Here is a 27,475-nt window from a genome sequence, read left to right on the forward strand (position 1 = left end):
TTTCCTAATGTGGTTTTAAAACATGTCCACAAATTCTTTGACATGCTTCTCATCAAGAGGTGGAGTCTATGTCCCCTTTCCTTATCTGGGCAGACCCTTGTGATGGTCTCGATGACCTGGGCTGGGTATGGCAGAAGCGATGTCATGGAACTTCCGAAACTAAAAGGCAATGCGGTTTCTGCTCTCTTTGGGGACATTCACCCTTGGAACCCTGCCGCCATGCTATGAAAAAGCCCAGGCCGCAGGAAGCAGCAGCACATGTAGGGAGGACTTGACCCTCCCAGCCAAACTCCAAGCTGACAGCTGGCGCCGCCTCCCCAGCCACATGGGTGTGCCGTCTTCGAAGCAGATTCTCCACTTTTCAGTTGAATATCCCAGTTCTATAGGGAGCAGACATGAGCCTTCCCTACTGATCGCCACCCAGACTGCACATGTGTGGCTTAATAAAAGTCTATGTGCAATCACTGCTTGGGGTAGTAATGGTTACTTGGAGATTTAACTTGTGAGGTCTTGAGAGTATCTTGAGAGTAGAACTTTTTTTTTTTTTAAACCACTGTATGCCCCAGCCCTGGGCATTATCTGAATGCATAGAGTAGGAACTCCATAACTGTCTTATGTGAACAAATGACCCAAGATGAAGCATGTCACAAATTGGAGGAGGGAAGTGGGATCACTGAGTAAGGTTCTCAGTTTGGAGAAACAGTTCAGCTTAGGAAAAACTCAGTCAGTTCAGGGTGGTTAAGAATTGTAGCAGTCTCTGGAGTATGTAAAACAGGTTCTCCAAGAATATTTGGTTATTCAAGAAAACTTATTGACCATTAAAGTCATTTACTTTGGAAGTCAGTTAGTTTGAAACCTTTTCAAAGAGAGCACATGGAGAAATGAGACATCCCTGCTAGTTAGCCTCGCAGACTGTGAGTTGCTGGAGAAGTTAGAGGCCAGATTTTGTTGCTTTAATAGCCACGATGGAGCTTCATATTCTGATTTGATCTGCAAACGTATTCCACAAAGTAAATATATATAATGAAAGCCAGGGAATTACATAAGTTATTTGTGCTGCAATTTTTCATATATGCAGAAGATTGCACCACCATAGGATCCTTGTATTTGTGGATAAGGGAGTGAGAATAAAAGAGAATGGGTTCAGGGACCTTTCAAGAATCCTCTATAAGAGAATTATTCCTGAGTGACCAGCCTAACAGGAAAATAATGTGGTTAAACAGTTTGGCCCAAATTAGTCTCTCTTTATTTCAGCTTGGCGATACATGATATTACCCAGGTCCCTCTTAGTCCTGTGGTACTTTGAGAAGTTACTAATGGGAGTGAGACTTTATTTTTTCAAAATCAATGTGGTATTATGAATGAAGAGATAAGTATTAAAAACACCCTTCTATTAGTTGGTCACTCTCCTGAGGAACTAGCACTTATGTACCATTTACTACATATCAGACAATGTTCTCAATGTATATTAACAAATTTAATCATCATGACCACTGTATAAAATACTTTTATTAAAAAGTACTTTATTTTTTTAAAAAATTATTTATTAATTTATTTTTATCTTATTTTATAAGTGAAGAAACTGAGGCCCCATTGAGGCAGAACCTGGCTCGAATGTCTACAAGAAGATGCTAAACTGTCTTTAAAAAACAAAAACAAAAACTAAACAGAACAATAATTTGTGGTAAAAGATAGTGACTCAAACATTATTTGCTGAAAAAGATGAATATCTTTATGAAGTCATTAAAATGATTATTTTAGAGAATTTTTAAGTGACCTGAGAATATGCACATATTAAAGTAAGTAGAAAAGTGGGATATGGGCTACAAGATATGAAAAAAAGGCAAGTGAGATAAATGCATATATACTGAAGTATATATTACTATTTATGTTACTGAAGTGTATCTGGAAAAGTATTAGCAGTACTTCTATCTAAATGGTGAGATTATGAGTGAATCCTTTTTCTGCCACATTTTGTAATTATAAACACAATGCATGTTATTAAACCAAAATAGGAATCTGGGCCTGAAACTCAAGGAAAAGGTCTAGTTTGAGCTTTTGCTTTGTAGTTATAACTAATTTTTCCATGTAGCTGAGATTACTCAGAGTCGGTGTATGGAAGAGGAAACCGAAGGCCGAAAGTTTGGGGTCCACCAACATACAAAGCAGCCGTTCTTAGGACCTTCCTGACTTATATAACCATGGGGGCGGGGCTTACTCAAAATACAGAATCCTAGGTCTCCCGAGATTAGCTCATTAGGTCCAAGACGGGATCCAGAAAATTGCATTTTTCTTTTTCTTTCTTTCTTTTTTTTTTTGCAAAGCTTACAGGTAATTTTGAGGCAGGTGAATGAACGAGGGCTTTGGGAAACACAGATCCGAAGACTAGCAGCCCATGAAGGACTCAGGTAGGAGGCAAACGACAGTCACAGCCAGAAAGTCAAAGAACTTTTGAGACAATACGTATAAAATCAATTAAGAGCACACTGTGATACAAGTGGTTGTCCATCCTGGCTGCATATTAACATCACCTGGGGAACTTTAAAAAACATACTCGTGCGGGGATTTGCTAGTAATGATGATTAAGTCTCCCTCTTCAGCATTACTAAGAGGAAGAGAAACTGCAACCTGCAAATTGTAAGCAGAGGAAACGTAAAACAAATCCCAACAGAGTGCCCCCTGCTGGCCTGCTACAGCCACCACAAGCCAATGGGCGCAGAAATCGGAAGGAAGGAGCCTGAAAATCCTGGGGAAAAAAGAAGATTTGGAGAAAAAGCAGAAGAAACCATCCTGAAAAGATTAAGTGAAGCACTACATACAAGAATAGTGAATATAGAAGGGGACTTGGTATTTCAATTCTGGCTACAGAGAGGCCCCCGTGCGAAAGTGCGCAGTGCCAGAGGCCAGGCTTGGAGAAGCAGGGATTCTGGGGGGAGAGCCGGATAAATGAAGAAGAGGGGAGACAGGCAGTGAAGAAAAAGAAGGAAATAAGGAGCAAAATGAAGGATCCTACAGAGGAATGTGCCTCCACTAGGCACCCTGCCCATGAAATGAAGGGGAACAGAAAAGAGCTATTTCCGTAACGACTGTAAAGTCGGAAGTTGTGAATAAAAAAAAATTTTCTGTTGGTAAAGTGACCACCCCACCCCCCTCTAAACAACCATGAAGTGGAGGAAAACTGTAACACAACACTCCATATTAATTAAATATTCTCCAACATGCATTTGGCAATATGGAAAATACTGTGAACCAGAAACACAAAAACTAAGTAGAGAAATTAAGAAAAAACCAGAAATGAAACGAGAGCTGCAGGAACTCAGGAAAGAAATAGAAGAAAATCACATAGCCATACCAGTAAGGAGGAACAGATTACAAGGTGCCCGAAGGGTTAAAATAAAAACTTAATAAAGGGTGCCAAATAAAAGAAAGAAAACCACCGAGAGAATGAAAATGAGATAAAGAAAATAAAAAAGATCAGAAAGAGGTTGAAATGGAAACGAGGCAAAGGAAGCTGGGAGGTCACATTATTTTTGTCTCTGAAGAATAAAATAAAAATGGAACAGAATATAAAACTCTAAGAGAAATTTCCAGAAATAAATGAACTGAATCTACACATTGAAAGGGCTAGGAAAATTGGCCACGAATAACCAATTCTGAGACATAGCTTTGTAAAATTTAAGACTTTAAAGACAAAGAAAATTCTCAGACCCTTAGGCAAAAAAATGAAAAAAATTTTACAAAGGAAAGAGAATTGTACATTGGCCTCGGATTTCTCAAAAATAATACAGATGCAAGGAAGTGGCATAGAGCAGCATTTTCAAGAAACTTTAGGAAAAAACTGTCCTTCAAGTTTCAAGGTGGTAGACGATCAGTTTTGAGTCTGCCAGAACTCCAGGAACGCTGAACACATGGGCTCTGGCAGACAAATTCACCGGAGGGTGAGCTTCACCAACCGAAAGTTGTCTGAAGGGGAGCGTTTCACTTATTTGACTGCAGAGCTTAGACGAAAAATAGTGTGTTCGTGGTTGTAGAAAAACATGTAAATTCATGTTAAGTAGAACAAATGCAACTGAAAAAAATGGGAGAGAGAAAAGAGGGAGAGTAAGACCATTGACTGCTGACTAGGTAGGTGGTAGGTAGGCGTCAGAGTGTCATTTAGAAAAGACAGGCAAAGGTTAAGAAAAAAAATTAAGAGCGCACAAAAAGCATTAGTGCAAAAGTAATCACTAGTATGAAAGTTTCCTATAAAACACACACACACACACACACACACACACGTGCATACCAAGAGCCCTCCCCCGACAGAGACACAGTAAATATAATAATACACTCGGTAATTACAACACGAGATATGACGCGATGGAGAGTAAACATAGCAGTCATACCATAAAACTGAACGGGCTTAGCTTGCCTACTAAAAGATTTTCCAATTGGCTCATAGAGCAAAAACCCAATACAAGACACGCGCTTAAAACGCAAAGCTGAAAATAAAGTAGACACAGATCCATTGGGCACATGGAAACAGTAAGACGGCGGGGGTTGCAAGTCTGATAGCAAAGCGGACTTCAAGCCCAGAGCCAAAGACAGACAAAAAATTCACGGAGCTATAAAATGGCCCTTGAACATATGAAAGAATATCCAACTTGATCATAATACGATAATATCTGGAGTACACTTTCAATAGACCTCAATTTGAGAGCCAAGGTTGTAAGGCATTACATTTTCTTTTCATAAATCATATATATGCTTAAATTTATTTTTTTCATTAGCTCTGACATGATGAGAGCTAAAGCTTACAGTTGGTGGGATTGAAGGCTGGCCTGGGAGAAACATCCTACACGTTTAAGAAAGTCGGATTTCATTAGTGTCATTGGAAATACACTATTATCTCTGGGCTAATTTTACTCCATTAGCTACCTCTCTTTGGGTCAGGCAAAATGGGACTGTAGTTTACACATATGTATTGTCACGGGTTACACATCTTCAGAGTCATATCTAATTGCCCGTAATAGCATGAGGGACATGACTATTTTGAAGAGAGGACAGGCTCAGAAGAGTTTTAATTGAGCCTGCTCATCCTGCATAGTGACACGATGAAATGATCTTGATCGATTTTCTGTGCTTAGTGTTTTAGTTTAAAAGGTTGCAATCTAAAGTTAAAATGTGCTGGCTGAGTCTCACATTCACCCGATACCAATAAGCCCAACACTGCAAACTCACGAGTCGACGTGTTCTTAGACCTCTGGAATAATAAACACCATGTACGTATGACATTGTTTTAAAATATACAGCAGTTCTCCAATGAGGGGCATCCCCCTCCACCCCAGGACATTTGGCAACATCTGGAGACATTTTTGATGATCATAACCGGAAGTGCTACTGGCATCTAGTGGGTAGAGACCCTTGGGAATGCTGCTAAGCACCTTGCAGTACTCAGGACGGTCCCTTCCCCTCCAAAAAAGAAATTATTCTCTATAAAATGTCAACAGTGCCAGGGTTCAAAATTCCTGCTTTTCAGAAAGCTATCAGCTGGTCTCAATATTTTTATTTCCCTGGAAAATATAATATTCTTCCTATCTTATTCAGGGCTGTTATGGTCTGAGTGTTTATGTAACCTCTTCCTCCCTCCCCTCCGCACCCCAATTCCTATGTTGAAATCCTAATGCTCAATGTGGGCATTTGGAGGTGGGGCCTTGGGGGTGATTAGCTCACAGGGGTAGAATCCTCATGACTAGGATTGGTGCCTGATAAAAGGTCCCAGAAAGGTCCCTCCCATCCCTGCCCTCCCCCATAATGTGGGGATACAAGAAGTCTGTAACCTGGAAGAGCCTCACCTGACCACGCTGACACCCTGATCTCGGAATTCCAGTCTCCAGAACTGTGAAAAATAAATTTCTGTTATTTATAAGCTATGCGGTCTGTGAGATTTTGTTATAGCAGCCTGGATAGACTAAGACAGAGAAAAACTTGAGGACCAAGATATGGCAGTAAAATACTTTGAGCTGAATAAAAACTGTGAGTTAGGTCCATGCAATATTTTACTAGCACTGGGAGATGCACATTAGCTCCAATTTCTTTCTCAAACTTGCAACTGAGACACAACAGGTATGGATGCCCATCATTAGGTTCCATGAGGTTCCTAACTAGTCTTTAGATGACTAAATAATCCACAGGCTGTCACCACGGAATCATTCACACCAGCACGATGGCGCTCCTCCAAGAATGTATTTATTTACATGAAAACACCATTTTATACAAATTGAAGACAAATCTTAAAGGAGGGTCTGTCCAGGCATGCTTTCCCCATTCCCTGATTTTGCCCCTTGTCCTTCCATCTTTTGGTATCACGAATAAAATGTTTTAGACTGGTGAGAGGAAACTGAAATGAATCTGCCTCTTTTTTCTCTACCTAAAATAACTTTGAATATTGACTGTCCCTCGTCATTCTTCAAAGAAAACTCTTGCCCAGGATTATTTTATTTAATTTATTTATGTAATACAGTGTAGAAAGCTATCATGGTCATAAGCAATGACTGTACAATCATCCTGCAGAAAATTTTTGGGAGAATTCTTGGTAATTTGAGACCGGCAAAGCACTCCCTCCCCCACCCGCCCCCATCAATAAAAGTGCTTACACTGAACAGGGATTCTTTTCTTTATCAAAGATCCAAAGACCCAGGGACCAAAAAAATTTCAATTCTGAATGCCTAATGTGTGCACATAAAACAGGCACAAAGGAATAAATTCCTATATCACAAATATAGCAGAAGCAGCAATCTGTACAGTAAAATGCAATCATGGAAAAAATTCTCTAAATCATTTGGAATACTTAAAAATGTTTAACTTTAAAATGCATAGTGATCAGGAAAAGAATACTTAGGCAAGAGAAGCAGCTAAACTCCCACGTTCACATGAAGCATCCCCCATCGATTCTTAAAGCATATTTCAAGTAGGACTTAATTGGGTCACAAACCACAAGAATAATATACAACTGGCTAACGGGCTACGTGATAAATAATCAGGAGAGAATCTAATCATGCACTAGTTTGATACAGCTAAATTCTTTACAGGACACAAAACCCATTAATAATGTAGAGACCAAAATGTAAAGAGAGAGAATACATTGCTGATTTGTGTATTAATTCAAGTTCAGGCATCTACTTGTGTTACAGCACAGCTGTCGAAAGGCGATAAATGAGTAAATAATAAAACGAAAGGGTCTGTTTCTTTCCACGTTATTCTATAAGTGAACACCGATGGGTAGTGAAGCAATGGTTTTGCTGTCCAACTTCAGAGGCTGCTGCGGCGGTGGTCTAGTTCTGCATCTGCTCAAAGAACTTGTAAGTCGGGTTTTCGTAGCCGTTCTGCTGCATCTTGGAGAGGTGGCGCTCCTCTGGCGTCACAGCAGCGTCAACCTGGAAAGCGAGCACGAGGAAAACTGAGTTAAAAAACCCCAACCAGTCTTTAAAGAGTGCACATTGGCAAGCTGTAAGGAGATGAGGTGCACGGTACTCTTCTTTGGCCACGACTGCAGGGTACCTACTCTTTTCTTCTGCACTTCGATATCTGGAGCAAACCGCCTGTGCCCACCAGTTACGCAGATGCTCCAGATAGCCACCAGGTGGCGCTGAAAACCTTGATGTGCTGGCCAGGCTTGCAAAGTGCTCATTGGTTGCTTCCCCACATCAACAGTAGCTGGATCCATCTAGAGTGAAAAATATTTTTTTCCTCCCTGTTGGTTCAATAAAGGACAAAAAACCACGATGGAAGAATGCTTTACTTGAAAGTGTGGTGGTAAACAAGGAAAAAAAAAAAATCCAGGAGTATCGCGAAGAGAAATTCAGCAAAGTATACTGCCAGACACTCGATTCTGGACTGCATATCATCTCCCCGTGTTTTTTTAATTTGCCCGTTTTTACTAATTTTAATATATTAAAGAGAGACCTGAGACTCTTTTAATTTAAAATAAATATGTATATCAAAGAGGTTATTATTTAGCACAGAAAAAAAGGAAAAATATAGCAAGGACATGCTGTTCTAGATTACAGATTACCTTTTTTTCTTTTTTTTTAAAGCAAGCAGTAAGATACTACAGAATTATGTCCAGCTAAAGGTTTAAAAATAGACGTTCACTGTTGATGTAGTGCTTTATCTCTAAGAGCAGGCCAACAGTTGTAAACTTGTCATGTCCATCATCGCCACCCCGCCCCCCCCCACTTCCTCTTAGTGTCGCTGTTAAGACAGAGCCGTGTGGGAGCAATTACTCTCTGCCCGCTGGGCAAGGTGTGTTTCTGCCTTTACTGTGCAGGTTTCTCGTGTATTTGCTGTAGCTCTCGCAGCGCCCAGAAGAGAGGCAGGACTTAACTCTTTCCTGAAGGAATAAAAACTTAGGTATTAAAAAAAAATTATCTTCTGCAAAATCACTGGAAGATGAAGACCGCTGACACAAATTTAACCAGATTTTTCTAAAGAAAAGTTGGGATGTAGTGTACAGAAGATGATGTCGCTCCTCACTCAGTTCCTGCCTCACCAACACATCCGATCTGGCATGGTTCTCACCCCACACTGTGACCCAACAAGGGAAAAACACCAGAGCAGAAGCATTGGCTCTGAGGCATCAGGTTTAGAGATGGAGCTTGTTATGACATCATGACTAGACCATACAGTCTAATGAACGATTTAGACTAAAAGACTGGGGCCGTCACTATGGAAAACAGTATGAAGATTCTCCAGTAAACTAAAAATAGAACCACCATATGCTCCAGCAACTCCACAGAAATGAAATCACAATGCCAAAGATATCTGCACCCCCGTGTTCACTGCGGCATTATTTACAATAGCCAAGACATGAAAAGAACCTGAATGGATAAAGAAAATGTGGCATGTGTGTGTACACACACACAGAATGTTATTCAGCCACGAAAAAGAAGGAAGTCCTGCCATTTGCAACAACATGGATGAGCCTCGAGGGTGCTATGCAGAGCGAAATAAGTCAGAGGCAGATAAAAACAGGATGATATCAATTATATGTGGAATCTGGAAACAAACAAACAAACCTAAACTCATAGGCACAGAACATTTTGGTGGGAGCCAGAGAGACAGGAGGTGGAGGTGGGGTTGGGGGCTGTGAAATGGGTGAATGTGGTCAAAAGATACAAACTTCTAGTTATAAAATAACTAAGTCACGGGGACGTCATGTACAGCTTGGTGACTGCTGTTGACAATACTGTACTGCGTATTTGAAAGATGCTAACAGAATAGGCCTTAAAACTTCTCATCGAAGAAAAAAACTCCTAATTATGTGTGGTGATGGATGTTGACTAAATTTATTGTGGTAATCATTTTGAAATACGTACCATATGTCAAATCATCATTGTACACCCAAAACTAATATAATGTTGTATGTCAACCATGTCTCAATGAAACTAAAATAAAGATTTGTCAATATGCTCTGGCTTCCCATGGTCACGGAGTTCGACCCCACCTCCCAGGCTGACTGACTCCTTTTAGTCTGGGCATGAGATGAAACTGCCATCTCAGCTAATCCCGAGGCAGCTGGGACAGGAAAGCATAGCGCTCCCTCGCGCTGTCCCATTAGGTGTTCTGATTCTTAAGTTCCCACCCATGGAACAGTCTCATTCTACGGTCTTGTCAGAGCTGCCTGAATTTTCCTACAGCAAGTCCTCAGATTCTTCCAGCGACAGGCCTGGGCATCTTCCCGTAGAACAAAGCCAGCAACGAGCTCTCGCCCAGAGTCAATACTCAGAAGACACTGTTCAAAAGGACGCTCAGCACCACTGTCCTCATGGGAATAAATCACAGACTATTCCCCATCCCTTCCGCTTCCTTTGATCTGTTCTGTTGTCAACAAATGAGGTCACCTTGCTTTAACTGGCAATTGTGTAATAGCCACGGACTTGTAAGTTAGAGCACCATCATTAAAGGTTGGCACCAACAGAGATTTCATTCACTCTCCACACCTGCTCGCCAGGAAACAGCCTGTCTGCTGCTGTATGCTATTCGGACTTGGGCATCTCTTTGCTCTGTGCCACCTCTTAACTCAGATTTCAAAGAATGGCGAGGTTAAAAAAAAAAAAATCTCGCTGCGGCGATCAAGCACAAAGCTGCTATGTTTCTGAGTGCAGAGAAAAAGCCGTAACGCTGCTTGACTGTTGAAATATTGTAGTTGTATCTCCTCCAGGAGCCACATCAATCCTCACACTGGCTGTCGACAGTCATCTGCATTCATCAAGGACAGAGGAACACCTGGCAAATTCCAGTCTGTCTCCTCTTCGAAGTCCAAAGTCAAACGCTTAAGAGAGCCCTGCCAGACACGCGAGGCGCGGAGTATGCGAGCCGGGCCTCTCACTTTCCCGTCTTTCCATGCCCTCTTTTCTACCTGCTAACCCTCTACCTCTGGCCGCTGGGAGGGCAGGACATGTTTCGCCATTCCTGCAGAGGATGGCTTGGCCCTCAGACCCCAGAGGGCTCGGCAGCTACAGGAGAAAGGATTATCTTCACGAAATGGCAACGAAGGGGTTTGGATTGTAGCTTTTTATACCCAACTCCCTGAAAGCGAAACGTGCAACACCAAGTACTCACGTCCGTGGATAACCTGCCTCTAAGGGAAGAGCATCGGGTTAGGGGGACCGTCCTCTCCAGCAGGGCCCAGCGACTGTCACTCACGGATAAGCTGCAGCCCCACGCGGGCTGCCCCACGAAGGCCGGTCCCTATGACCTTGTGCAGACGGGGCCTCTGCACCAGCACCCCAGTATTATCTCCCTTAAAGCAGAGCTGGGGGAAGGTGGAGCCAGCGGTGCTTGTTCCGGAAGGAACAACAGAACAGTGAAGTTACAGAATCTCCATCCACCCACCGGGCAGCAATAATTGAACTGAAGTCTTCATGACAGCCATGCACGCAGCTTGGCCTCACCTGGCTCCACACTGTAAAGAGCTGAGCCCAAACGGCCTGATGGCCTTGTCCTAACATAGCCTTGGGAAAGACCTTTTGAAGACCCTTTGGCTAAAGTCTTCCTATGCCTTTCTCTCTGAACTCGACTCTTTGGATCCATTTATCCCAGCACTATATCCAGAGGAATTTACAGCTCTGCTATCACACTACAGAGATAAAATTCTGTTCCGGTCTCCTCAGTTTCTAGTTTTCTTGTATCCAGCGCTATCTCTAATGTAGGTACTTTAAGCCAGTGAACACATTTTAATTTTATTCTGGACAGCAACCAGAAGGACATGCGCAGGCGGCTGTCCCTTTAATGCATGGCGTTGAGTCAGACCAAACAACAGAATCCCGACTGCTAAGATTTTCCATGTCAGGTCGTCTAGGTGAGTGAGGAAAGGAGGATAAGATCAACTGAAGGGTACATGATAACGGCCGAGGGTTAGAAAAGCAAAGGAGTCAGTAACATGGGAAGAAAAATAAAGGAGAATAGCAACCAAGTTTTAAGTCCCCATTTGTCCCTCTTGGTGATCTCCCAGTGTCGGTTTCCCGCTCAACTGTGTAAACGTTCCTTCCTTCACGACAAGCCCATCTCTTTGCAGGAAGTTATGTTTAATGCCGACACTGAGCACTTCTTCACGCAGGCTCCAGGCCTCCCATGCCGGCCTTCGTCGTCATTTCCGATGCCTGCCTTTGACCTTCCAGTTTGTCCTCCTGCTGTTTGCGCCACATCATGCACAGATTTCGAGTCCACCCTCACTGCTTATCTTCACTTTCCCATTTCCACATTCTGTCCAGCTGCTCCATGACACCTGTTTCAGTGGTTGCTAGGGACCTCCATCCTGGGGGTGGGGGTGGGGGGGCGGTTGACTTCTTGCCAGGGAAAAAGGACCCCTATGGACATAGTATTTTTATCATGTGTCCAGCATGATGGCACGTTCATCAGAAAAAGTTGTGTGCCATCGCTCCATAAAAAGCCACAGGAGCACCTCTCTCCTCATTCAGATCATTAATGAGGTGACTGGGGACCTGGGGAGACTACCGGTATTGTAGCTATCGGATCTGCGAAAAAAAATTTCCACCCTATAATCGAGAGAATTTGTGCCCTTCTCTCCCCTAAATTTTTAAAATTGAAATATATTTGACATACAACATTATGTGCATTTAAGGCATACATGTTAATTTTATATGTTTATGCACTGTAATAGGACTGTCATTGTAGTGATAATTAGTATCTCTAACATGTTAGAGAATTACCCTTTCTTTTTAATGGTTGGAATAATTAAGTTCTAGTGTCTTAGCAAGTTTGATAATACAATATTGTCTACACTCGCGATACTGTGCATGAGATCTCTAGGACTTATTTACTGCTCATTGCAAGTTTGTGCCCTTAAACTACATCTGTCCTAACCCTCCCTCTCCCCTCATTTTTCAAAATGAAAAATGAGGTTTTCATTTTTAATGGAGAGTGGAAAGAGCTACAATATATATTTTTAAGTATCCAGTATCAATCGACATCAGTGTAGAAAAGTCCCATCCGCTACTAACACAGAGCCTGGGTCAGGCTCTTTGGCCACCAGAGAGGGTGGGCATGTTTGGGAAGCCGTGTGTCAAGGACGATCGTGCCACCCATGGGTTGAGGCACAAATAAAGCACAGTCATCTCCTTGGGAAAGCATGGTTAATGGCTTACAGAATGAATCTCTGGCTTCATGGCTAGAAAATCATTAAATCAATGTTTATTGCTTAATTTTTAAAAACGAAAACTAGCAACTGCTCATTTCCAGCTGGCAGCAACTCTCTTAATAAGACTACTAGGCTTGTTTTCATTTCTACATCTCTGTGACTTTCCATCGGAATCTTTCACCCTAAGAACAAGAGATTTCCTGGCGACCACATGGATGGTGTTAAGTACGACTGTATTTTGTCCTGACAGACTTAAGCCAGTCCAACTGGAAATATTCATTTACTCATGTTTGTTCTTACTGAAGGAGGGTTACTCATTAATGAAGTAGGCTAATCAGAGCTGGAAATAAATTTATTTCCAGGTACTTGAGTGCTGAGAGCCTGCTAAGATACAGGCAGAGATCATCTGTAGAGTCATTCCCATTGAGTGGAGGCTCTGGCGTGCTCTGAGAGGAATGGGCCCTGAAATCCCATAGCACTCGACATCACCTGGGACAGGTGAGACCGCCGGAGCACGCAGGCTGGGTTGCGGCTCTGTGTGTCCCAGTTCGACCACTCCAGCTAGACTAGCACCTCTTGTGGGTAGGGATGGTGGACAGCACCTTAGGTGAAGTTCTAGTCCAATACCGCTGTCCACAGCTCAGCACGGAGCTCAACAAAGTGTTGCTCAAGAAACAAAACGAGGCGGGGTACTCACTCCTGCGGGGTTCCTAGCTGTTCTCAAGGAGCTGGCCAAGTGAATGTCGAAAGAAGAGCCAAATGACTGACCACCCCCTCCCCCGCAGTTTGCTCCTTTCGGGATGCCTCTTGGCTTAAAAATTACTTCCTTTTCTTTTTTAGGAAGTGTTGAAGTGTCAGCTTTTTCTCTGATATTTCAAATCCAAGGAGGCTTTTCTTGGTCATCAAAAGAAACATTTAACCGAGATAGATATGAGAAAGCTTAAAAGGCATAACCATAGATAACTAGTTATCTTGGAGACAAGAAATATCATTTTCTACTCCCCAGATAACTAAAAGGAAGCAGTGTTAATACTATACTATATATGGGTGATTCTCAAAATTCCCTGCACGTCTGATTCAGCCAGGAAAATTTTTTCAACACTCTGATTCCCAGCTAGCTACTTGGAAAGTCTATGTCCCTAGGTCTGGTGTCCTTTTAAAATAAGTACCTGGCAGGTCTCCTGTCTGATCATGGCAGACAGCCCCAGCAAGAGGCCTCTTTCCAGCCCAGCATCACTGAGCTCTGTTGTGGGCTGAACTGCTTCCCCCTCGAACTCACACAAGTCCTAACCCCCAGTACCTCACAGTAGGACACACGACACTGACTGCATTTGGAGACAGGGTCTTTCAAGAGAGAATTCAGGTTAAATGAGGTCATCAGGTTACATGGGTCCCCATCCAGTAATACTGGTGTCCTTACATGAGAAGAGATAAGGACACAGACACCCACAGAGGGAGGGAGAGGTGAAGGCACAGGGAGGCTGTCTCCAGGCCAAGGACAGAGGCCTCAGAAGAAACCAAACCTGCCGACGCCTTGATCCCAGATGTCTAGCCTCTGGAATGGCGAGGAAATACATTTTTACTGTTTAAGCCGCCCTGTTGGTGGCATTGTTAGGGTAGCTTGAGCAAATCTATGCAGTAGTTCCGTTCAGCGTTGTTTCATTGTGTCGATGAGAGACTGCAGTAACTTAACTCTTGTTTCTATCAATTCGACTATTGGTAAAATTGGCTTTGCTTAAAGTCCCAGAACCTATCAATAACACTGAGTGAGGAGGACTCGCTGTCTAGGCTTTTCTGGCTTTTGGCACCAGAGACAGATACTTTGCTAAAAAGGAAGCTGCCTCTTGGATAGGAGTCATCGGTCCAAGGCAAATAAAACATACAATGATATTAAAGAAATGAAAGGGGACTTCTGAATTATTCAAACATGAATATATGTTTATTTGCCAAACATGAAATTAAAATTAAAAAAAAAAAATTGTTTGGAGTAGAAATGAGATAAACTGATGCTAATAATAATAATACGTCTTACACTGTTTCAAAGGACCCGAGCTTAGAAATACTATTATGAAAAGAGCAAGTCCCCAAACTTGACGTCACTGCTCATTTTATGTGCTCACACCCTTGTCTGACAATCACTCTGTTCTTTTACGTCTTGCTGTCCGTTTCCCGGACAGCACATCCGCACCCATATAGACAAGGAAAACAAGACTCAAAACCAATTTCCACCAGCAATTCCTGTAAACAAGTGGCCTGGAGATTTTAAGTGCTGAACAAAGTGAGGTTTATGGTTTCAACACAAATTTAACATATTTAAATGGCTCCTGCTCCCCTATAATCAAGAATGGTTTGGAGCACGTTTCCTGGGGATTCATGAGAAGTTTAACTTGTTGGGAATATTTGGACTTTTCTCTGATGTAAAAAAACAATGGAAAGGACGTGGGGAAATGTGTACTTGGACCGATTTAATTTGTCACTGGGTGAACACATCTGTCTGAGTCTCTTTTCTCATCTGCAAAATGAGATCAATTTGAATGATCACTGAGATCTCTTTCAGCTCTAAACATTCGACATCTCTCAAGATGCATTCACTTTTTCTAATTGTTTCTTAAGAAATTACAAGTGCCATGAGGTTCCCTGTCTCTGACTATATTTTAAATACATAAAAGGAACTTATTTGCAAACTTTATGTTTCAATATTTTGTGTCACAGGTTTAAAAAGTCATATTCGAATAGCTCGTAGCTTGCTCTTCTATTAGAATATCCACTGCTTCTGTGCTGTACACAGTCACGTCAGTCAGACTGGCCTGTGAGTTTCGAGGAAGCAAAATCGTGCAGTAACTGTGACGGTCACTGGCGGGTCTTCTCTCTGTCCTAAGAGCCGGAAACTAAGATGTTTATGGTGTGAGAGGTGCAGGGTAACAGGCTGAAGAACATCTTGAATAATCTTGTATGTTCTGCTTGGCTGTACGATGTGATTTTTTTGCAAAACTTTAAAGTTAAGACTCTTTACTGAAAATTATTATTCACTGTTACCTAGTTTTAGTTAGAGGTTAGACTACTAAAGACACAAAACATATGGGAATAAATATGTTTAGGTTTTTTTTTTTTTTGAAAAAGCAGCTTCCGACTTTTTCATTTTTAACTTCTATTTTTTTTTCTTAAAAAAAAATGTTTGAGGGTAATCACAATTTTTCAAGCCAGGTATTATCATTAATATTATTTTGATATTTCAATACAAATTATAAGAAATTGGTGTAGCAGCTCACGACCCCAATGCCCTGATCGTAGTATCTGTAAGTCAGATGACTAACAATCAAAGCAAAAAGAGATGCAACTTGAGGTCCATACACAAACATGGCTTGTTTTTCAAAAAAGAGATACTTGGATGACCCTTAGTCTAACGCCAAGGTAATACCCCCTCGTAGTCTGTCTTTAACTCCCACCTGCAAACATGCTGCCAAGTTTACCTACCTCCACCACACCATGATGGATGGATGTGTACTGTTTCTTCTTCAGCATCACCAAGGTGATGACAATCACTGTTGCTATGACAACACCGCCCACCATGAGTCCAATGATTGCACCTTTGTTTGAACCCACATCTTCCGCAAAGAACACCTTGAAAACAAACCAAGAGAAGAGATTGTAACTTCAGGAGTCATTTGGATGAGGTATGTGAAAAGTTTTAGTAATGCTGGTCATTCCTCTATCTGATGCATACTCGAAAAAAAAAAAATCAAACACTCTGCTTACCAAGAATGACATTTGTGGCTTCTCCTATTCTGGGAAATCTACTTTCCCAGAATGTCTCTAGAGGGGCAAAACAGAAGCCAAGGGAGACCTGAAACTCTTTGACAGGTAGAAAATGTGGTGAGAGGAAATTCGGTAAGTCTTGGATCTGTCAAAAGCTGTAAAGGCATGAATCGTGAATATAAAAGGAGGTTGGCATTTTCCCAGTCACAGCAGGTTTAAAAGTGGGAGACCTGATGCATGACAACTATGCCTTAGGTGCTTTTCAAGCCCACAGATGCCTGAATTTCCTTAGAGGGACAAGGATACATAGGAATAAGCATTCCGAAACAAAGGAGTAAAACGGAAGAAAAAAGACATCTTGTTACCTGCTTTTTAGCTACAATAATTCAGTAGGACACTAATTACCCTTGAGAAGCATAAAGTGTAAAAGATAGTTATTTCAAAGGGAAGTAGTAGGCAACAAGGTTAAAATCTGAAGTCACACATAACCCATGCTTTCTTACTATGTTATCTCCAGAATCCCAATTAAAAATGTTGCGTATTCTTGCTCTTTATTTAGATTAAGTATAAAAAGAATTGAGGTCATCATAAAGAAGAAATTTATTCAATATGATAAATTTATTGTACTGCATTCTTTCATACTGTTTATAAAAGCAAGTCATTTTTTCAAATTTACCTACTTAAATGGAATTATAAAGCACACTACAACTTTTCTATCTTGTTATATAAAGAGATGATCTCATGCAGTATATATAAAGAACAACTACTAAACATATACCACATCTGTTGTATAAATGAATGAAAATACTTCCCTAAATATTCTTTTAATATAATCTCAAGATAGTAAAATGACCAATTTTCATAACTAAAACTAACACTCCAGCAATCTGAACAGGCAATTATAACATACAGCAGATAAAGCAAAGTTCTAAGAGTTTTTCTCATGGTATATTTGCAACACAATGAGAAACGGTTCATAATTATTCCCCTTTCTATACAAATATGCTAGCTCAACACATCTATAAAAAGCAAATCATTAATTAGCTAATGATACAAGTATGAGGTAATCAGGAATAAAGGCAAGTCTGGACATCTTCTTATGTCTTTAAGAAAATACTGTAATTTTGTAATATTCATTGCACTAATTACAGTGCATTATCTTATCAACTAGTTCAGTAGAGGGAACTGATTCTCCTAATTGCTGCCGTCGCCATTAGTCACTGTCACATTATAGGAGTTAGTGTAATTTCGGTGATGGACTTTTATGACACAGGCACCAGAAAATGCAAATCAGCACATTAATCTTCAGCTCTCTGCTCCAGGAGCTCACACCTCTTAGGCGGTTTCCCCAGTTTTTCCTTTAACCTCTTCAGCATCGGCCGGATCAAGGGTGCCCCTGATTCTATAACTGATTCTGGATTAAGTTGCCAATGAAAACCAAGCTCCAAAAAGTTAAATGTTCTTTTACAAGAAAAGATTATGGGAGTTGAACTGCAAATCTATATCTCAAGTCAATCTTTGATTTGCTCCAATTATTTAGAGTGAAAAAGAAAGATAAATAATACTTTGAGGCATTTCTTTTGTAGCATAAAAACTTGGACTTATAAGTTTTATTTATGAGTTTTGGAAAGACAGCTCCCCCTTGAAAGAGATAAGACACATGACTAAAACATTATTATTATTATTATTATTAATTATTATTATGAGAATTTTATTACCATTTCTTGTTCACCACTGCATGTGCAATAAAATTATCTTCTTTATTAATTTAACCCCCTTACTGTCCTTACTGATAAGATGGTAGGAACCCTAACGTCACACAGGATTTCAATTATCTGAAGCTTTTGATAAAGAATTAGATTTGATATAAAGACTAGAGCTGCCTGCAAAGGAGATGGTTGCTTTTTGATTTACTCCAATTCTAACATTTAGAAATAAAAATGGTAGGGGGTTGATTTCGCCTGAAAAGTAAACTGCTGTCTTCCTTGCCCAGCCTTTCGACGAACAGCCGAGCTGGGAACATCCTGTAGTCCTGCTCACCTCCTGCCTCCCCTTGCCTCGATAGAGACCCAAAAATCCTACCCAAGATCCCGACCCTGCAGAGAACTTAAAATGCAGGAGCTGCGGAGAGGAGGGGAAGGAAGGGCAAGAGGGAGCGCTGCAGAAGCAGAATGGAGAGTTACGAATGTGCACAACTTAAGAAAACGGCCATAAAAAGTGTTCTGCGAAACTAAGGGGCGTTTGCACGCTTTTGAGGTTTTGATCCTTCAAAAAAATCTACCATAAACCCGTTTTCCTAAAAATCCAGAATGGAAGTTAATTTAAATAGCTGCTATAACAGACATTAATTCTCCTTTAAGCCCTGTGTGGGCTTAGCTGCCATCCAAACACAAAGAATATTATATGTAAGGAAACTTTTTCCTTTATTCGTGTTTTCGTGACGATCCTGTAAGCAGGTGTTCTATTTTTGTTTTTATCTTTTCCTTAACTGGATTCCTGGCACAGGAAGAACAAGCGTTAAGTCATTTGGCAAGACAGAGTGGCAGGAAGAGATAAATCACTTTACATACCAATTTTTGATGATGAACTTCATATCCTGAGTCATGTCGAAACTCTGCATCCATCTTCACTTCAGAGATCTCTTCTGTCTTGATGTTTGTCAACCCTGAACCTGCATTGTACCATAAGTGTTACAGCATAATTAAAATGCGCAGGACAGTCCATTCGTTTTATCTGTAATAACGTGCAACACCAAGCCTACCCCAAACTTCTTTCTAGGCCTAAAGTTAGATGAAAAGAGATTAATGACTTTCTTGAAGAAAAATGACACCTTATATTTAAATCCTTAACCACTACTTATTTTAAACAAAAAAAAAAGATTAAAGATTAAAGAAATCTGAAGTTAAGGTGTCTACTGCCTTTAAACACATGCTATCATTTTTTTAAAATGGGGAAATACAGAAGTTAAATGCTCGTTGGCGGGGCGTGGAGGGGAGGAGGGTTTGGCCTGGAATTTGTTCCTGGAATATGCCGGGCTTGGTTTAGGGGTTTATGTTTAGCCTCTTATATGTCTTTTTGCATGTGCTCTTATTCCTTCAGAAAAAAATAACAAAAGCCTTTAAAAATGAGCATTAATTACCTGGTAGAACAAAACTGCTACTTTGAGGCTTTGTTCCAATTACAAATAAATTATGTTCCTGTATCTATGCAGCGAAGCATTATAAAAATCCTATCATTTATTTAGTTAAGTGATTTAGTTATAGAGACAGAGCGTAACTGGTTTATTTGCTGAATAAAGTATACATAATTTTTGAAAAGCTTCTTTGAGACTTACTGACTCTTCCTTCTCTATAAATTCTTATATGTTTCTTACACTAATTGTCATAATGGATTTCATTTTTCAAATAAAATAAGTATAAAATGTAAGTTTTTACAGTGTAGTATTTAAACAATAAAAGTCAGAACTTTAGGATGAGAAGGGTTTTTAAACTCATCTCTCTGGCATTCCCAACTACGGGCCAACGCTCAGCTCCTGCTTGGACAAAGAGGAAGGAAGACCTCACTTCGCCTGCTAGCACGGCCTGTCTCACACTGAGTCCAAATCGACTTCTCCAAGCCTGCTCAGCACAGCGCAAGCTGAATCCTCCTTTCTGCATTATAGCCTTGAACAGGTCAGAGGCTCGAGGAGGCTCGAGCATCATGCTCCCAATTCCCTCTTACTCAGGCTACACATCCCCAGTTCTTTCAGCTCCCATGGGACCTAATTTCTCACTCTTTGTTTAGACACCCTTACCATCTTGTCTATTGTGAAACTTGTCGCACACCTGGCTGAAACAGAAAAGCACAATGTCCACAGCATCTCATATGCCAGTCTAACGGCACAGTCTATACAAAAAAGGAAGGATAACTGGACAAGACCTTGGGAACCTGACCTGGTTCAGACATATCACAGATGCCTTGTCCAGTTGCTCACAAAGCTTCCAGTTCGCAACCTGTCCAAAAATGGACCTGACGTCAGGCCACACCTGGCTTGTAGACTTCTTGCTTGTCAGAACTACATTTCTTATCCCTGTCTTCCCTGACCTTGGAGAACAGGTTCTATGATTTCATCCTCAAGTTCTCTCGGCCTGTGATTTGTCAGGGTCATAAGGACTTTGAACTTTGGGTAAAGAGGGGTGGTAATTTTAAAATGTATCCAAAAATTTGTTCACACTCCTCTCTTCAAGAGGGATTAACTCGCTTTCCTTGAGTGTGGACTGATGTCATGACTTGCTTCTAATGAATAGAGTATGGTGACAGTGATGGGGGATGACTTCTGAGACTAGGTCACTGCAAGCTTCCTTTTTATCCTTTCTCTCGGTCTGAGGAAAGCCATTTGCTTGAGTGAGGACACTCAACCAGCCCTATCAAAAGGCTCATGTGGTGGGGTACTGAGGTCTGCCAACAGCCAGGTGGGAGCGACTTTGGAAAAAGACCCACCAGCCCCAGTCAAGCTTCAAGTGCTCAGATGACGGAGCACGGGTGGATGTCTCGACTGCGACCTCATGAGCGACTGAGTCAGAAGCACCCAGCTGAACCATGCTTGATGTCCTGAGCATTACAGCTATTATAAGAAACTAAACGCTTGTTTTATGTTGCTCAGTTATGGGGTTATTTGTTACACAGCAATAGATAACTAATACAAGGGGCTAGTGCTTTCCTTTCTCATTTTGACCTATCCTGGGTTTTTAATTAGGTTTACTGGAGTGACGCTGGTTAATAAAATTATATAGGTTTCAAGTGTACAATTCAATAATACATCATCTGTATATTGCATTGTGTGTTCACCACCCAAAGTCACATTTCCTTCAGTCACCATATATTTGACTCCCTTGACCCTTATGTACCTCCTTCCTTCCCCCCTCCCTCTGGTAACCATTAAACTGTTGTCTGTGTCTATGAGTTTTTGTTTGTCTTGTTTGTTTATTGCTTTCGGTTTTATGTGACAACACAGATGGATCTTGAGATAAAAATGCTAAGTGAAATAAGTCAGAAAAAGTTGAGAACCACATGATTTCACTCATAAGTGGGCTATAAAACTGAAAGCAACAAATGAACAAGACAAAAACTTACCTTGAGTTTTAATTTCCTTTTACCTTAAGGTCATTCTTTTTACTACAAATATAAAAGACAAAAGCACAATCAAAGTAGATAGTCTCCGCTTCTCTCTTATCTTTTAACTGGCCCTCTCCCTGACCCTGTCCTGAGAGCTACAGGGCTCACTAGTCCTATGTTCTTGCTTTAAATTATTAGCATTTTCTCCTAAGTTTTACTTCATTTGGCCTCTAATCTTTCTGACACTAACTTTTATGGGGCTGTGACACTAACACACTTTTATTTCTTACCGATGGTATATTTTTATCTTTCTGACACTAACTTTTATGGGGCTGTGACACTAACACATTTTTATTTCTTACCGACGGTATATTTTTACCAGCCCTTTTAAATCCAAGATCTTTGCAGAACCACACTAATTTCCTTATACCTCACCCTTGTCTGTCATCAGGATGTAGCAATGCAATAGCTAAAAGTATATTTCTGAGATTTTAAGAAAACTCTCTTGAATAGTCTTGTCTTTTAGATATGTGAGACCAAAGAATCACATCAAAAAAAAAAAAAAAAAAAAAAAAAAAAAAGTAAAGACTGAGCTCTCCGCTCAAAATTTTAAAAGCTCACATTATTTCTGTAAGATACCAAGAATACTTTTCATGGTCAAAAAAAAAAAAAAAATAAATAATAATAAAAAAAATCCAAATTCACGTTCAGAACAACAGTAAATTATAGCTCAACAGTTTATGAGGTTCTCAGCAGAAAAAGCTCTTGCTAGTTCATTTTTGTCCAGCACGTATAGTCATTTCGTGAAAAGACTTTCTACATATGAAGCAAGTCTCACTAAAAGGGGAGAGAAATTAATAACCTTGCCATAGGAAAACGTCATTGATAATAAGTTGATATTGCACGTAATAAAACGTGATGAGAAGATTTAAATAAATCGCAAGGACCTCTGTTTACAGGCTCACCTGACGTGCTTTCTGAGTTGCTTCCCTTTTAAGCCCTGGTGTGACTCCAGTCCCTCAACTCATGGTGGGTGAGGACAGCCTGTTGTTCCCGTGAGGGAGGAGGGAGGCACGCCCTTCACGAGGCCCCTACATGGCGGGGGGGTCAGGGGCCTGGCTTCCTTGGTTAGGAGTGGAGAGAGTGGTAGTAACTTATAGTGGAAAGAGTCGTTTTCCACCCCTGTGAAGAGGCTGCTAATGTGTTTCTTTTCTTTATTCTGGTCAAATGGTGTAATTTGTCCTTTGGAGTCTATTTTTCTCTGGAAATAAGCCAAGGGGAGTGGCTGTCACGGCCTCTATGCTCAGAAATCACCACCGACGTCACTGTATTCTGTACCTGACTACATTCTAGAAGTTACAGTTTCCTATCTGGTATTTCAGATATGAAAGTCAAGGAGAAGTCATTTTCCTCAGTCACAGTTACACAAAAACCCTTTCTTTACTTGTTTCGGAGTGACAACAGTGATTATTCAAAAACAATGCCATCAATTGAATGACATGATACAAGATGTGACAACCCTGGGAAGGGTTTCTAAGTTTGGAAAGTCTAAAGATATAATTTAGCACATTAGACTCCAATATGCAGCCTTATAAAGCGTGATGACGCAAAAACCCAAACTAATGCTACAAAATGGGGAAATTGGTCCAGATTCTTAAAAGACTCACTATAAACACAAAAACAGAGAGCATGTACATGTCGCGATACATATCCAGCAAATATAGCTATTCATAAACATACCTTCACTAGAACCTTCCTCACCTCATATCCCAGCATTCCTTCCCAGCTATGGCCTTCTTCTATTGGAGAACCCACCTTATGTAGTATAAGAAAGGGAGCCTGGCTTCAGCCCTTCCCTCACCTGTACAGAACTATTTCATTCTTCTTTGCCGATTAGTATGCCTCAAAACCTTCGTGCCGTTTTAGCCACTCATTGAGAATAAGTATGTACAACCCACGAAAGAGAAAATGTAAGTATTTCCAGGCCAAGGAGATATTCCAGTTCTGATGTTGTTCAAAATCTTGCTCGAAGCTCATCTCCGGCCAGTGCCTGGCTAACACTCTCTTCCGTTAGTGCCCCACCTGCTCACATCACCGACATCCCGGTTTATACCTCATGTACCTCATATTTCCTTGCTTTTCTAATTCCATCTAATCTTTCTAAATATGCATCGATCTTTGCAAAATATCAAAATGAAATGATGATGATGTTACAACAAAGACTTTAGATACACCTTCCTTCCATCTACATATTACCTCTAACTATTCTCTAGCTCTTCCCTTAAAGCAATGTTTTTGTTGGACAAAAATGGAAAATTCCTTTTTATGTTAGAGTTTTTAAAAATGGAAAAAAACCCCCGGACTTTGGTGGTGTCCCCGACTTGACTGCAAAAAAAAAAAAAAAAAAAAAGAGAGAATATGTGGGCCCAGCTTGCCCAATATAGGAACTTAATAAAATGGGGTGAATGAAATTTTAATTCATATTTTACGCTTATAGTTGAAAAGCATCTCTTCCTTTAAAAATAAAGTAGGAAGTACCATGAAAAAATATCTAAAGCAAATGACCAACCTGGGCAGGTCTTGGTTGCAGTTAGAATGAAGCTGACCATCAGCCTTGGGCCCCCCAGAATGGAAGTGTCACCTGCTGGCTCCCTGAAATTCATTCGTGTGGCAGTGGCAATAAGGAAGGCATTAGGAGAGCCGAGGCTATGTCTGACTTACTATAACTTGTGTTCCCCTGAAAAGCCCTACAGTCAGAGATTCGTAAAATCAATGAGATCAGCTGTCAAGATGTGTTGCTCCAGTGTCTCTGCTGCCTTGTTAATCATGGTACAGAGGTATGAAGACACCACAAGTCAGACTCTGAGTTCTCACCAATGACTGTGGTTGGGGAAAGAAGCGGCCCGAGCCTGCACTGGCAGAGAGACGGGCAGGGTCTGCTCCTGGCCCCACACTGACTATATACCAACCAGGGACCTCCGTGTCCTAGTATCTTCAAACAAAGTTGATTTCCTGTTCCTTGATTACTGCATGGGGACATTATGAGGACAGAGAAGAAAATAAATATGGAAAAGGTATGCATTGTCAGAAATAAAATCTCCCCAGAATATATAGATTTGTCAAGTCAGTAATTTCTTTCCTCTTTTTGAGTCACTGACAATTCTGACTGCTGTCAGTTGGGTGAGGTTGTGCATGGAGTCAAAATCAGGCGTCTTTGTGCTTCTGTTGTGGCGTGACATTATTCTTAAAACTAAATTTGAGACAGAGGCTAAATACAGAACAAAGAGTGGAAAAATGTTTCTTCTTAATGCTTGGGAAACTGTAAAAAAAAAAAGAAGCATCCATTTCGGTATTAATGGGAATTTTAAGCAGAATGAAAAATAAAGGACTTGTACGAGAAATTATGCGCGTACATCTGTTGTGTCGCTTTAGCCACTCATTGAGCATAAGTATACACAACACACAAAAGAGAAAATGTACATATTTCTGGGCCATGGAGATACTCCAATTCTGATATTTTTAGAAAGTCACTTCTCCCTCGAGGAACGGATTGAAGTTTGAGCCCCGTTTAGTTAGAAAAGCACCATCCAGAGCCCAGACAAGAAGGGAAGCGTGGATGAGATGTTCATCGCAGTAAACAAGGTGCCACCAGACAGAGTCTGCAGCCATGCAGGTTTCCATTTCTGAGGACAGACTCTATATAATCCTTTCCACTTAAAAAAGATGAAGAAAAAGGGCTGTCTTTTATTGTTTGAAAGGAAAAGCTCAGAAAGTGGGGGAAAAAATCAAGAAATGAAGTGTAAGGGAAAAAAGCAAAGGAGAATTTTTAAAAAGCGTAGTTTTCCATGGCGGTTTCAAATCCCGTTTCTCAATATGGGCATTTGCGTTTTACAGAGGCTCCTAACGAAGAGGGGGGTTGTCGTCTGCTCAGGCGCAAGCGCAAGATGCTGAGAGGGAGAAGGTAACCGGGCTGTACCTGGTCGAGTAGTCAGTCCTCGGTCGGCGGCGGGGCGGGCGTCGACAGGCTCAACTGGGCACAGGAAGCAAGAGACACGGAAAGCAAACAAGACAAATCGAGATGGTTAAGTCGTGGCTCCTGAACACAGAGCAGGGAAAAGCATGTGCAATACACAAGTTATAAAAAAAAGGAGCAGCTGGAAAAGAACCACAGCGAGTTAATTCAGAGCATCGAGGAGCGGGAGGGGCACCACTTCAAAAGGCGTATCGCTATTGATGTGCCAATCCTGCTCCTTAGTTTTCTCATAAAAGCGCTCGCCAGGATGCGCAGCAACATCAAAGAAGAGGGGCTGGGGGTGGGGGTGGGGGTGGGGGTGGGTGGGGGTCTGGATTTTCCTGTCAGCGAATTTGGAGATAGTTTCTTGGCTTTTGATTAGAAATAAAATCTATTATACCCAGCCCAGCGGAAAATCTTAAAGATACCTCCTTTTACCACTGTCCAATCTTATCTTATTTTCCAGTTAATTAACTATAAAAGGACTCCATTAAATCCCCAGGGGCTAATGCAAATATGAATTTATTGGGACAGGAAAGTTTCACCACATAATCTGCTATTTAGTGAATCAAATCTGTTCCCAGTTTGAGGGTAAAAGAGGTAAACCAGAAAGTCAGCCTCTCTCTCTGTCTGTCTTTCTGTCTCTCTCTTTCTATGTCTGTCTATCTGTCTCTCTCTCTCTCAAGGCTGGTTTCTATTTCATAGATGACATATAGTTGAAATGTGTGAAATGTGAATACTTCCTTTCATATTTGTTGACTTTCACAATTTTCCCTTTGTGAATATTCTGGGTCTGGCCCAAAGAAGGCAGTGCAGGAGGCACAACAGTGCTGTTTACCATTAGCTGCTATTTCCAAAGTGCTTCTGATTCTCAGAAAATATTAAGTTGAACTTGAACACTGGTCTTCGAAGAAACAGGCAGGGGAGAGAAACAAAGCTTTTAGGATTAATAAATGGACATGGGGCAAATGAAGCGGAGAAAGGGGAAAAGCCCCTTCGGTAAAGCCTGGGAAACAGAAAGGTCAGAAGGTAAGGAAAAGTGAGCAGAGGTGTCTGTGGGAAGATGAGGTGTGCTCGATGGGATGGCTTTTGCATTAGCGATTTCAGTGAGAGCGTACAGCTTACTGATGTGCATGGCTCAGGCATGCAAAGGTGGGATTAAAAACCCAAACCGATTTCGAATGCCACCCGTTGGCAGGAATAGAGAGGGAAAAGTATCAGCATGCCAAGTCTTCAAAATATGAGAAAGTAATGTTTCTGAGAATATTAAGACATTTGGATGAATCAAAAAAGAAACGTGATTTGGTCCCTTCTTATGCGGATGGGCATCCTGGTAGAGAAAGGAGGGTGGAGGCAGTTACACCCAACATTTACAACGTAGGTGGCTTTGGGCAAATGACCGCTTCTGTGGCTGTTTTTTTCATGTGTAAAATAGAAATAATAACATCTGCATCTTCTAATTGTAGTGAGGAACAAAAAATTTTTTAAATGTGTTTCAGAAACTCTCAAATACTATAAAAGTGAATTGATTAAATATCCTATTTATGAAATATTCTATAACAACTCTTGCTGTGAGGGCTAACCTCTAGCACTTTATTAATAGATTAAAACATACTTCCATCTGTGACTCACACGTACACTCGAACAATGCCGTTTCTCTATATTTCATCTTTTTTTTTCCCCATCTGCAACCACATAACAGTAAGGGGCTGTATTCCTCCGTGTAAAATGGGAGTCGACTGAAAAATAACTGTACTTTTTGAGGGCTTCTTCACAGGGCCCCAAATGGCGCTTCGGTTGAAGAACACACGAAAGCACACTTACAGAGCAAACAAGTGACAAAGTGGGGACCGCCTTCATTGAAGGTTAAATCATCAGAAACCATATGGGGGCATGTGGCTCTGTGATATAAATGCAGGATGCAGAGCTGGTCCAGTCCCAGGGCCCACTTTAAAGCCACACTTATTTTCTGT

General features: G+C 41.1%; 1 protein-coding gene across 7 annotated transcripts in view; it reads right to left on the bottom strand.

The window, feature by feature from the left end:
* Positions 1–6,211: 6,211 nt before the first annotated feature.
* Positions 6,212–27,475, bottom strand: part of APP (amyloid beta precursor protein) — a 239,864-nt gene continuing 218,600 nt past the window's right edge. For 4 of the 7 annotated variants that reach the window (XM_015586510.2, XM_015586508.2, XM_006908243.3 and 1 more), the window contains 4 exons: positions 25,467–25,520; positions 18,967–19,067; positions 16,115–16,261; positions 6,212–7,415 (listed from right to left, as the gene is read on the bottom strand). In XM_015586510.2, coding sequence (XP_015441996.1) covers positions 7,314–7,415; positions 16,115–16,261; positions 18,967–19,067; positions 25,467–25,520 — 404 coding nt within the window. In that variant the 3' untranslated portion in view covers positions 6,212–7,313. The remainder of the gene's footprint in view (positions 7,416–16,114; positions 16,262–18,966; positions 19,068–25,466; positions 25,521–27,475) is intronic. The other 3 variants (XM_015586511.2, XM_015586509.2, XM_015586507.2) reach the window with 1 other exon arrangement.

Source organism: Pteropus alecto, unplaced genomic scaffold (assembly GCF_000325575.1).
Source record: "Pteropus alecto unplaced genomic scaffold, ASM32557v1 scaffold81, whole genome shotgun sequence".
Taxonomy (NCBI): Eukaryota; Metazoa; Chordata; class Mammalia; order Chiroptera; family Pteropodidae; genus Pteropus; species Pteropus alecto.